The 12079-nt window shown below is 41.1% G+C and overlaps 1 protein-coding gene across 1 annotated transcript in view; it reads right to left on the reverse strand.

The window, feature by feature from the left end:
- si:dkey-29p10.4 (E3 ubiquitin/ISG15 ligase TRIM25) overlaps positions 1–11854 on the reverse strand; it is a 30219-nt gene extending 18365 nt beyond the window's left edge. The window contains exons 1-4 of the mRNA XM_034176267.1: positions 11813–11854; positions 11556–11782; positions 1819–2711; positions 190–285 (exon numbers count right to left, since the gene is read on the reverse strand). Coding sequence (XP_034032158.1) covers positions 190–285; positions 1819–2711; positions 11556–11772 — 1206 coding nt within the window. The 5' untranslated portion in view covers positions 11773–11782; positions 11813–11854. The remainder of the gene's footprint in view (positions 1–189; positions 286–1818; positions 2712–11555; positions 11783–11812) is intronic.
- Between the last annotated feature and the right edge of the window lie 225 nt (positions 11855–12079).

The following is a 12079-nucleotide window of genomic DNA, read 5'->3' on the forward strand; positions in this document are numbered from 1 at the left end:
ACCGCCAGTTTAGCCAGTGTAGTCAAAATCTGTACCATAAATCAATTTATTCTGATTAAGATGATCTAACGCTTATGCTATCCACCCATATGCATAACATTACAAATCAATTTCTCTAGATGCAAATGTGTACACGTACTAGCTAATACATATATGAATCAGTGGTCACAATAAAATTGACACTCTTACTTGGGAGTTCTTTTTCATCTGGGTAAATTCAGCCATTCTCTGCATTGTTTGGTGTTCCTCTTCCTGTAGTTGTTTGATCTTGTCTTTCAGGCTTCCCTGGTAACAGAAATTTTAAAATGCTCCATTTATTAAAATGATCATTGATTTCTTTAAACTATTCAGGGAATATATAAACCTATTTCAGTACAGACCACAATTACTCTGTTTATACAAATATCTGCCACCTTCTGAATTCTTCCATTTCTCATGAAACAAGCCTTCTTCCAAATGGGCTTCAGGCATGTGTGGAATATATTTGCCCTTTAGTTACTCAAACCTCAAATCTACCAAACTGCAATATATTTGCTCACCCAGCACTGAATACCGCCAGCCTTGTGCAATCAAATATTCAATTCATATTCATTAAATAGGACCATTTCAGCAGCATAAAACTGGCTGAAATGTCTCATCCAGTAGCACACTATGCCAGCATTAAAAGAAATTTCAGAGGAGGGTGAGGTACAAGGTGATTCTACATCAGTCGAGGAGGATTTCGGAAGCTACCTCTAAGGATGTGGGACTTCAAAGAACAATGACATGAACTGCTGTCTCCAAATGGCAAAAAGGTGGCAACACTAAGGCTTACTAGTAGTGGTTGACTTTCCAAAATTCCTCCAAGAGCACAGTGACAACTCAAGGGAGTAATAATAGCACAAAAGACAAATTCCATGGAACTACATGTTCTTCTCGCTCTACAACTCACTGTTCATTAAATAAAATTTTTAAAGATTATCTTTTGAAAATCTAAAGGTGACCCAGCAACTATGAAAAGATCCAAATCCCTTGGTCCAGTGGGAAAAGGGATTTTCAGACCTAACTCACTTCTATTGGCTTGGGCACATGTAAACAGGGTAATTGCACTCGGATCTGCACCACAACAAGCAATAGTGCCCACCAGGATCTTGCGATTAGCAACAAGGTTTTATAAATGGCATGTAAACAAAACATTTAGTAAATGTCTGAACAAGCTCAGACATGTAACACCGTGCCAACGATCCTGTTTTAAAAGGATATATCAAATAATTAATTTGAACTATTATGTTAATAGATGCCAACATGGCCCAAAATCAGAACTTCGCTGGTCTTCAAATGTATCTATCACAATCATTTCAAAGCTGAATATTCTGTAGATTTTGCAGAGTTCTTGGGGGAAATTTTGCTGACCCACTCACTCACTTACTGACTCCATGCCTATCCTTTAACTGCTAGTTACAGGGAATATCAGACAGGGATCCATTATGGTAAAAGAAGCCAACATGGTCCAAAATAAGAGGTTAACTGGTACACACTTACATCTACTACAACCCAAAATTTCACAGCTGAATTTGTAGTAGTTTTTACAGAACTATGGGAAGATTTTACTGACCCACTCACGGAATGATTTCATTAATCCTGTGCTTTCCCTGCTAATAAGTTCTAACGACAAAAAAACAAACTACTGTGTGTTTACTAAGGTTACCTTTGATTTATGTTTAATTTTGTGTGACTGTCTGAAATAATTTAAAATTAGAAAACAGAAGGGGCAGGTATTATTTCAGAACAGCGTATCACATTGTCAAATCATAATTTCTGTCAGGCCTACACTCTTACCCTGAGCTCTCTCTCGGCCTCCTTGATGCTGATGCAGAGATGGTCACGGTGCGAGCCAATCACAGTACACACAGTGCACACACAAGTCGCACACTGCCGACAATAGATACGGTTCATCTCCTGGTGCTCCTGGCACTTCCAGAGAGAAAGATCTTCCAAGGGAGAAACCAAAGTATGACTCTGGAACACAGGTGAATCCAGGTGAGGGCGAAGGTGCTCAGCACACATCGATGCTCCACACACCAAACAGGTCTTCACTGCAATCTGCTGCACGGTGCTCGGGCAGTAGTGGCAAAGCACAGGATTGGTATCTTTGCTTGTTGGTTTGAGAAAGATGCCAACATTTCTCAGATATCCTGAGGTGTCTCCAGAATGTTTGACTGTTGGGCTTGCCTTGTTGACAGGTGGCTGATCTTTTTCTGGAGATGAAACACTTGAAGAGCTGCCTGAGTTTGCATCTGAAGCAGTGATTTGTCTGCCTTTCTTAGGTGTTACAAGAACAGCAGAGTCACATATATCTACTTCATCTGAGCTGTCAGATTCGATCACTGTAATGAATTCTTCTGGTTCGTGTTGGTTTGAGATGACTTGTGGGACATCACTGACTGCGTCACTACCATGAGATGATGGCGTGTTACCAGCATGCTCTGATTCGGGGCTTTTATCTTTACTGGATGGCTCTGCATCAGTGGACTGGCCTGAGTTATCTGACAAAGAAGTGGTAGCAGGCTCAGCATCAGATATTTCACAAGGAAATTCCACACGTGAACGCTTTGTTCCAGTTTGCTCCAGTACAGCCACACTGGCCTTTCTCTTCCCGCAGACTTGCCTGAACAGCGAGGGTCTCGTCAGTGTTGAGTTACTTGAGTTGCTTTCGGTGTTGCTGGATGTACCTTTAATTAGAACACAAGCACAAATTATAAGAGGGATGGCTGAATCCGCACGTTTGTAGTAAAACCTCACATGAAACTGCCATCATCCCTCATTAGGGCTCAATATGTTTGGACTTTGAGGTGAAAGTTGGGATTTTCACATTGGAGAAAAACTTGAATGTATTACTACAACTTGTACTCTCCATAGGAGCACAAGATGCCTCCAGATAATTGAGAACACAGCACCAAGGAGTCTAATTTATCACTTGTTTTGACCTCCTCCCACTGGCTTCCCTCAACTGTGAGAGCAAATTTTAAAATTGTGTTGATGACATAGAAAACAGTGACTGGCTGTGCACTCGAGTACCTCACAGAAGTTGTTAAGGCTTATATATAATCACATGCGCTGTGGACTCGGGATGCAAGTGTGTTCCAAAGGTGATGAAGGAGTATGTGGTCCCATACTATGGAATAATCTGCCTGCCGATGTCACAGACCAAACGACAGCAATGCTGTCAGACTTTATTCTATGTTTTTTTAATGAACATATTTCTGGGTAGGGCTAGTTTTGTGGTTTCATTTTTTAATTTAGCTGCTTTTAATCACACAGACCTGGCAACGCTGGAGGTAAGGTATAAAGGGAAGTAACCTTTAAAGCTGTATGGCCTTTCAAATTTCACAAAATTGAGAAAATGTAGTTTCTCCTAAAACTCAAGCATTATAATGTCGATTTTGAAACATGCTGCAGAATTACAACTCATTTTCATGACAAGAACATATTTATCTGGGGGGAATTCCACCAAAAATTTTTTTTTTTTCCTTTTAACGCCATTTTCAGGAGGACATGCATGTGCGCACACGTGAGGTTTTGAAATTACCGGAAGCTACCTTTTGACCTCATGTGATGCATGTACCCAAGTACATGCATCACGTGAGGTTGCTAACAAGTAACAGCCATAAGATGTCTTGTAAATCTCTTCAGAGGTGTTACATGGTTTCAAAAACAGCATTTTTAGATTTAGAAGTGTTTATTTCTCACTTATGTTTACAAAATATATGTGAGACATATTAGATTTATACAGAAATAAGCCATTTTGGAGTGTTTTCCCATGATGAATTATTTTATTTGAGCAGGCAGCCAGCTGACATCACTGTGCATCTCTACTTTGATTGGCTGTTACTGTATGCTTCCCAGCCTCCCTCTCGCAAATTGAGGGAAGCCCCCACATGATCTATGACATTGCTATCTGTATGGGTCGCTACCAATCAGCAACCTGACACCACGTGAAATTAAGTCAATGCCAAAGTGCAGTACCTTGACTGACCACTTGAGGCTAGCTTAAAATCAGAACTTTCACATAGGGTATCTTTTCTTGTTATAATGTCCAATTTTAGAGCAGAAATAAACACATTTACAGCCTAGCACAAAAAAGTAATGGTTTCTATAGATAGTTTCGGTCTCCATGACAACATTATTATTATTTTTTTCTTTTTTAAGATGTTCTAGGCCATAAAGTTCTGTAAAATTGTGGGGCGGGGTGGTGTCTGAGTGACAACTGCTGAGTGGAGTGTCTCTGCCTCTTGTCTTTAGCTCAATTGTCCGCTCAATGTGGCTGGTAGGGGAGGCTGTGTTTGTTTGTTTGTAGTAAAACTTTTATTCCAGACACCTGGAATAATACAGCTTGTTGGTGCAGTGTTCACACTGAGTGAAACTCTTGTCTGATTTAATATTGTATGCTAACGGTGTTAGTACTTTTAACGGTCGTCTGTAGCTTCACCCCTCAGGTCCACTTAATGTATGATTACTGAGAAAATACATGGCTCACAACTCAGTGTCCACAACCAAGTAAACTGTTAGGAGAACACTGCGCAGTCCCCAAAATTGTGATTTAATAAACACTCAAACGGCGGTTAAGTGGCTTGAACTCTAAGAGAGGGGCATGTTCAGGTCTCTTGTTACACTTAGAGCCATCCATACTCCACCCCTTTATGCATTAATGAGTTTGTCGTTTAGCTGCTGTGAACATGGTGCCATACACAATGCAGCCCAGGCACGGGCTTCATTTCAGCTCTTCCGGATCTCTGTAGAAAAACAATGGGTGATGTGACGTCACACAAGTTTTGTCAGTACACATGCAGTCTATGGTCGCTATCGTAAGCAGTTAAAGGCTCTGTTTTTTTTTTGTTTGTTTTTTTTCTCTACAGGAGAAGTACTGATTAGGTTTTTCTAGACTATGTGAATTTTGATCATACTGGCAATGTCATATTATAGATCCCCTATTTAAAGGCTAATAAATAAAAGTGGTTACAATTACGGAAGCAGTAACTCTACATTGTGGGGCTATTCTTATGGCAGCTGCCGTAATTTATGTTCTGTGACTCAGTGTGTATTGCTAGCTCCTCGTTAGTATAGCGGTAAGTATCCCCACTTGTCAAACAGGACACAGAGGTTTGATTCTCTGACAGAAGACTTTTCATTTTTTAACTTCCTTCATATCAACCAACATTTCTTCGGGGTTACAGAAATATTTTTTGAGCCTACTGGTCAGGAGGACCAATAGCACTAATTTTGCTACTGGTCCTCCTGGTCTGAAGTAGTGGCCCAGGTAAAGACTTTTAATCACAAGACCAACAAGATTTTTAACTAAACATCAGTCAAGCAGGGGAACATATCTACTAGACATAGGCCAAAAATTACTGGTCCGCAACCTCTGACCAGTGGATTTCTCTACCCCTGTATCTTGTTTCAGTTATTGTTTGAGCTCATGTATCTCTGTAAGATCTAGGTTATTTGGGATATTGCGGTTAAGATTAAGGTGAGAATCAGGATGTCATGTCACTGCCGTAATAATAACCTACCAACACAGTTATGGTTGCCATAATGATATCCATGGCCAAAATAAAATTATAGTGGTCCTAAAAATTAATTTTATGACTTAAATCTTAAAAATTTGAGAGTCTGTACAACTGTAAAGGAAAGTAGCACGTTGCCCGTGAGGATCAACGGGCTCTCGATTGGGCAGTGTTTTTAAAAATCGGTAGCTAGAATTTTTCAAGGGTGGTAATAAATTATGAAACATTTCTATGAGTTGGAATGGAATGTGAGTTCAGAATGTTTTTTAGAACCTTAGACCTCAACAGTTTTTAGAGGAAGAACCCTTTTTTATTTCCTGTTAATTACATAATTTTAATATTAATGTACTGTCTTAATGTCGACGTAAAGCAGCGCTGTACAGTGCGAGCGTTTTGCTCGCATACTGCGCCTAAAATTTGATTGTGCGAGGAAAAAAAATAAAACGGGCGCACGTGTGCGACAATGTATTTCAACCCTTTCATTCGCATTTTGCTCCTAAAATAAATACAGTGGTCCCTCGCTAACGCGGTTCACCTTTCGCGGCCTATCGAGCCGTCCTGCCGTCATTTGAACGTTCAAACTTGGATAAGACGGCTGATTAAAACGGTGGCCATCTTGTTCAAAGCCGTCTAAAACGCGCAGTTTACCGGAGGAGCTGTGTGTGTGTGCGCGCGGAGTCAACTCGCTGCAGACTGCGAACGGAGGCACGAGACGTTACATTCTGCTGAGAACCATCAGTGCATGTGACACAGCGAGCGCGGAGCAGGGAGAGAGGATTTTAACCCGAGTGAACATAAAACAAAACAACAACAAAAAAAACCCCACTTTACTTTTCTTTTCTCTGCTCTTTCTCTACCGGTGTTTTTCTGATGGCACCGTCCTGTTCACACCATGTGCACGTCGTATACTGAATTTATGAGATCATGAGATGAAATAAACGGTCAAATATCCTTAAAAACATGCTTAAAAATGAGAATATATGAATGAACTGAGGAAAAATGACGCAAACACTGGATAAAAAATAAAACCCTGCTGCAGTGATGTTCAGAGGCACAGATCACAAAAAGCAAGTGAGAACTCTGAACTTTAACAGCTGCTATTTTCCAAAGGTATTTTTTTTGTTCAATCTTAAGCGATGAGGAGAAACAAATGACTTCATCACACTAAATGAACTGGAGTCAGAATAAAAATACAAGCTGCTGATTTTTGTTATTTTCCAAAGTTATTATAAGCTGCAGCTATATGTTTTATTCATTTCAAAGTGAGTCACCTCTTATTTTATTCTGATTTATTTATACAAAAAATATGAGGAGTCAAATCAGCCTGCATTGTTCTGTTCAGTTTATATCAGTTTTCCTGCACATGTCCAGGTATTTTTTCCTCTTTATAAGAGTTTGGTGTTTGCATTTGCGCCACAAAGTTTTAAAACACAATAAAATGTTCACACTTTTCTTTAAAGCAGTTCTGTAATTTTAGAAATGCAACAGAAACAACCACAAATCAGAAAAAGTTGGGACTATAAGTAAAATGAAGATAAAAATAAAAATGTTGCAGAGTTGTGTCTTGTTGGCTTCCCTCACTTGTCTCCTTCCAGCATGGACATTTACTTTTTCAGAACTGCCTACCTGACACAGATTTACTATAAAGTACCACACTGTTTGTATTTCTGAATGATTGATGTAAATGAAGTCTAAGAAAGTCACTGATTTGGAAATGTTCATGTTTTCATCCCGATGCTTCTCTGAAAATGCTGCAGACCTTAATTTAGGAAATTCTGTATGAGCCGACTAGTCGACTAATCGCAAAAATAATCGTTGACTAGTCGACTATCAAAATAGTCATTTGTGGCAGCCCTATTTTCAAACCATCTCCCGAGATTTTTGAAAAAGGGGGTAGTTTTTCATCAGACCCCAGTAAAAAAATAAAATTATAAAAAAATATCATGCAAAAAAGCCCATGATAGGGGGGTGATTGTCTGAAGGTTTTCCCTAGATAGGGGGTATATTTTCAACATGGGGAACAAGCATATGTACCCCCTTGAATTAGGGAGTAGGGGGGCAGGGATTTTTCTACTCAGGTTTGAACTTTGAGAGTGTTTACACACGAGAGAAAAGTGAGAAAATGCTCATGCCAAAAAGTATCGGACCTTTTTATTTTTTGCAAAAACCATATGGATTTGAATCACGTGTGATTGCATCAGCCAAGCTTGAACCTTCGTGCGCATGCGTGAGTTTTTTCACGCCTGTCGGTTGCGTCATTCGCCTGTGAGCAGGCTTTGTGAGCAGTGGTCCACCCCTCTCGTCGGATTTTTATTACGAATAAATGTCTGAACGAATTGGAGCTTTGCTGCATCAATTTTTTCCAGAAACTGTGAGAGACCTCCAGGTGGACACCATTCGGAAAATTCATGTGGCTTTGAGGGACGATTTTATGGGGATTACACAGATTAAGGAGTGCTCCAGCCGGTTTAAAGACCGCCCACAGCGTCTGAGAGCGGACCGCGCTCCGAGCGCCGATCGACAGGCTGAAACCCCGCTGAAACAATCAGATCATTTCCAACGTGAAGGCTTTGTTGATCCGGGACATCGTCTGACTTACACAAAAATGGCAGGAGACGTGGACATCAGTACCTTTTCGGCACATTCCACTGTTACAGGAGTTTTTGTCATGGAAAGAGGAGCGGAGGAATTCCGCGCGTCGCGGCGGTGCTGCATGGCGCAAAACAACACCGTGATGAAGCTTCACAGGACATGTTGGGGCATGTCCAGCTCATGTACAATTTCTCGGATAGTCACACGACTGAAAAGCCACCAGAAGCCGTCTGAAAGCCACCTGAAAGCCGTCCTGTGAGACCAACACGGAGGTGGTTTTGTCCCGCGCCATGAGCGGCACAGTGGCGCAATCCTCCGCTTCTCTTTCCATGAAAAAACTCCTGTAACAGTAGAATGTGCCGAAAAAGTGCTGATATCCATGCCTTCTGCCTTTTTTGTGAAAGTCAGACGACGTCCCGGATCAAGAAAGCCTTCACGTTGGAAATGATCTAGTTGTTTCAGCGGGGTTTCAGCCTGTTGATCGGCGCTCGGAGTGCGCCGTGCTCTCAGACGCTGTGGCCGGTCTTTAAACCGGCTGGAGCACTCCTTAATCTGTGTAATACCCATAAAATCGTCGCTGAAAGCCATCTAAATTTTCCGAACGGTGTCCACTTGGAGGTCTCTCACAGTTTCTGGAAAAATTTGATGCAGCAAAGCTCCAAATCGTTCAGACATTTATTCGCAATAAAAATCTGACGAGAGGGTTGGACCAGTGCTCACACAAAGCCTGCTCACAGACAAATGACGCAACCGACAGGCGTGAAAAAACTCACGCATGTGCACGAAGGTTCAAGCTTGGCTGATGCAATCACACGTGATTCAAATCCATATGGTTTTTGCAAAAAATAAAAAGGTCCGATACTTTTTGGACAGACCTTGTATAAAGTGTGTAGTGAGGGGTTTTACAGCTTTAAAATGTCTATAATAATTGTAAAAAATAACGCTGGCCACTTCGCGGATTTCGCCTATCGCTGGCTATTTTTAGAACGTAACTCCTACGATAAACGAGGGACCACTGTATATCCCATAGAGAAAACCATTCCCACATCTGTACAAATTGACAAGTGTGTGTGTGTGTGAGAGTGTGTGCTGTGGACCGTTGGTTGAATGTAGCTAAGCATAGCAGGCGACCTGAGTATAAAAAGTGGGACGGGGATGTTATGTGTGTGTGAGGGTTTAAGATAATACAAGAAATACACAGCAAAAAGTAATGAAATGGACAAAAGCAATGATGTAAATAATGATAGAAAAGGAAGTAAAAAACAATGAAATAAATACAACATTAGAATCATATAAAATGTGCATGTGTGTGTAGGAAAGGTACTCTCTGTACAGTACGTGTCTTTGCGTTAATAAAATCGTATCAAGAAATTTCACAGTGCTCCTAAATTTTTATCTGTGCTCCTAAATTTTTTCATTTAGGAGCACCTGTGCTCCTAGTGAAAAAGCTAAGCATACAGCCCTGTAAAGGCCCGGTCACACGGCACTAACAAAGGACACCGAAGCCAAAACAAGAAATCTGGATTTATGTTGACTTTCGGAGACATCGTTTAACCATCATCCAGCTTTGCTCCTGTAGCTGGCTGGCACTTCGGGAGTATTTTCTAACTGCTGAAAAATGTGAACAAATCCCGACGACAACTTCAAATCGTCTTATTCCGTTTTCCTTTCTGTTTTGATGGTTCCTCATCGTTTGCATAGCTCCCGTACTGTCAGCATTCCGTTTGACTGTTGTCCAACCTCCCAAATCCGACGTTGATGATATGATATCTGAATGGATCAATAACTAAAGATCCGATGAGCTGAACGTGACTCGTCCATGTGTGGGACGAAAAGCAACCTTGTCATACAGAAAAAAAATAGCGGCAAACCGCATCTCCCTAACCGGAAAGAGTTGTGACGTCATCACACATGCGCGTAGGAGCTGCTCTAGCGGCAACTTGAAAATCATCCATTAAAATATAGATATTCACTGTCAAACCCCCACTAGTATCAATTTACACAGAGTCTAATAATCTTAATCAGATTAACACAATGTCATGTAAAGATAATTTCTGATTACTTTAACCTGAATAGGTTCATAATCAGAATAAACAGTAATCTAATTAACACGTGCGGGTACAGGTCACTTCTGGTGAAGTGGCGAATCTGAAAGCAAGAATTTGTACTTCCGCGACTCACACTCTTGGGCTGTCACCCTGCTCAGCGTGCCACTTTCGTTGGATCGAAATATCTATTTTGGCATTGTGGGATAGCTCACCCACAGATGGAGCTCGTTGGACTACTTTTGCCTGACCCAGTGTCCGGTTGTCTGCAAAATGGCACTGAATTTGTTGACATGAGAAGATGCTACTTGATGAGTGTGAGTTTTGACTTACGATCATTTAGGTGTAAAAACACACAAGATACACAAGTTCTTGTGCCAAACATCATAGTTATCTGGGAACTACTTTTTGCGCAGCAATTCATCAAGCATGTTGGCCACAGGCGTGTACTAACACAGAATATACAAAAGCTGTATAGAAGTTTGGCAAAAATGAGAGCGTCCACTTTTAGCTTGCCATAAACTAAGCTAGTGGCGCTCGTAAGAGTATATCGGGCTATATGGTGTCTGCTAGGTTACGAAAGACCCGGATGTAGTCAAGTTTGCGTATATCCGACGCGTACATTGGAGACATTAAAACACAGCAGTCAGACTTTTGCAGCACACAGGGCAGAGGATGTAATGAGACTTTGAGTCATAAATCAGACTTTGCTCTGTTACATGTAAACAGGAATGATTGGAATATTCTTTAAAAAACTCATGTGAACAACATAATCTATATATGACCTTGTATAGAAAAAGGGCAGTAATCGGATTATGCGCAGGAAACTACGGGCCATACTAAAATACGAAATGGAGCGAAATTGGTACTGATAATCACGAAATGGGGTAAAATGTAACGAAATGCAGCAGACTGAACCAGACTGACTCCAAATAATTACTTTTAATTGTTTAGCTTTTGTTTTTGCTCCATTTCGCTAGGTTTAACCTCCGTTTCGTTATCAGTCCCATTTCGCTTAAAAATAATTAAATAAAAGTAATTAATTGAATCACATTTAATCATATATGGAGTCGGTCTGGGTCAGTCTGCTCCATTTCGTTGCGTTTTACCCCCCGTTTCGTTATCATCAGTCCCCATTTCGCTCCAAAATAATTAAATAAAAGTAATTAAGCGATATCTGGAGTCAGTCTGCTCCATTTCGTTACTTTTTACCCCCATTTCGTGATTATTAGGCTCTAAAACTACTGGTGTTAGCCAACTTCCGCTCACACTTCGACTTTTTACTTCTTGCTAATGCAAAGGAACATTGCACAAAAGGCCGCCGGTATCATGAAGATCACAGTGTTTTCGGCGTGTGTGCTGTGTGGACTCGTACTTGCGGTGACCAGGGTCCTGGCGGGGACCTCGAACGGCAGCCTCTGGTAAACGCTCCCACAGGTCGAGTAAGGACAGCGATACGGCCCGCTGCCCGCGCTCCAGAAATCACTCAGACATCTCTGGCAAAATCGGTGCCTGCACTTCAGAGTAACGGGGTTTCGAGTCAACTCCCTACAAATGATACATTTGGCCGGAGTGTCCAGCGAGGAGCCCATTTTTTTTTTCTCCCTGCTGTCGTTTAATATTTGCCGTTTAGTTTCTGTTTCTGAAAAGGGGGCGGAGGAAAAGTGTTTGAATATTGTTGTCTGACGCTGGTTTATTCTTCTTTTTGTGAGTAACCAGCGGCACACGTGAAATATATGGTTTATTACCGCCACCTACTGTTCCAGAGTATGAACCACATTAACATTTAGGTCTCGTGGCTGTCTGAAATACAGCATATAACAATAAATAACAGTATAATTGCTCAAAGAGTAATATAGGTGTTCGATGCAGAAAGCTGAAGAACATCCAAATTTGTGC

The sequence above is a fragment of the Thalassophryne amazonica genome, chromosome 8, assembly GCF_902500255.1.
Source record: "Thalassophryne amazonica chromosome 8, fThaAma1.1, whole genome shotgun sequence".
Lineage (NCBI taxonomy): Eukaryota > Metazoa > Chordata > Actinopteri > Batrachoidiformes > Batrachoididae > Thalassophryne > Thalassophryne amazonica.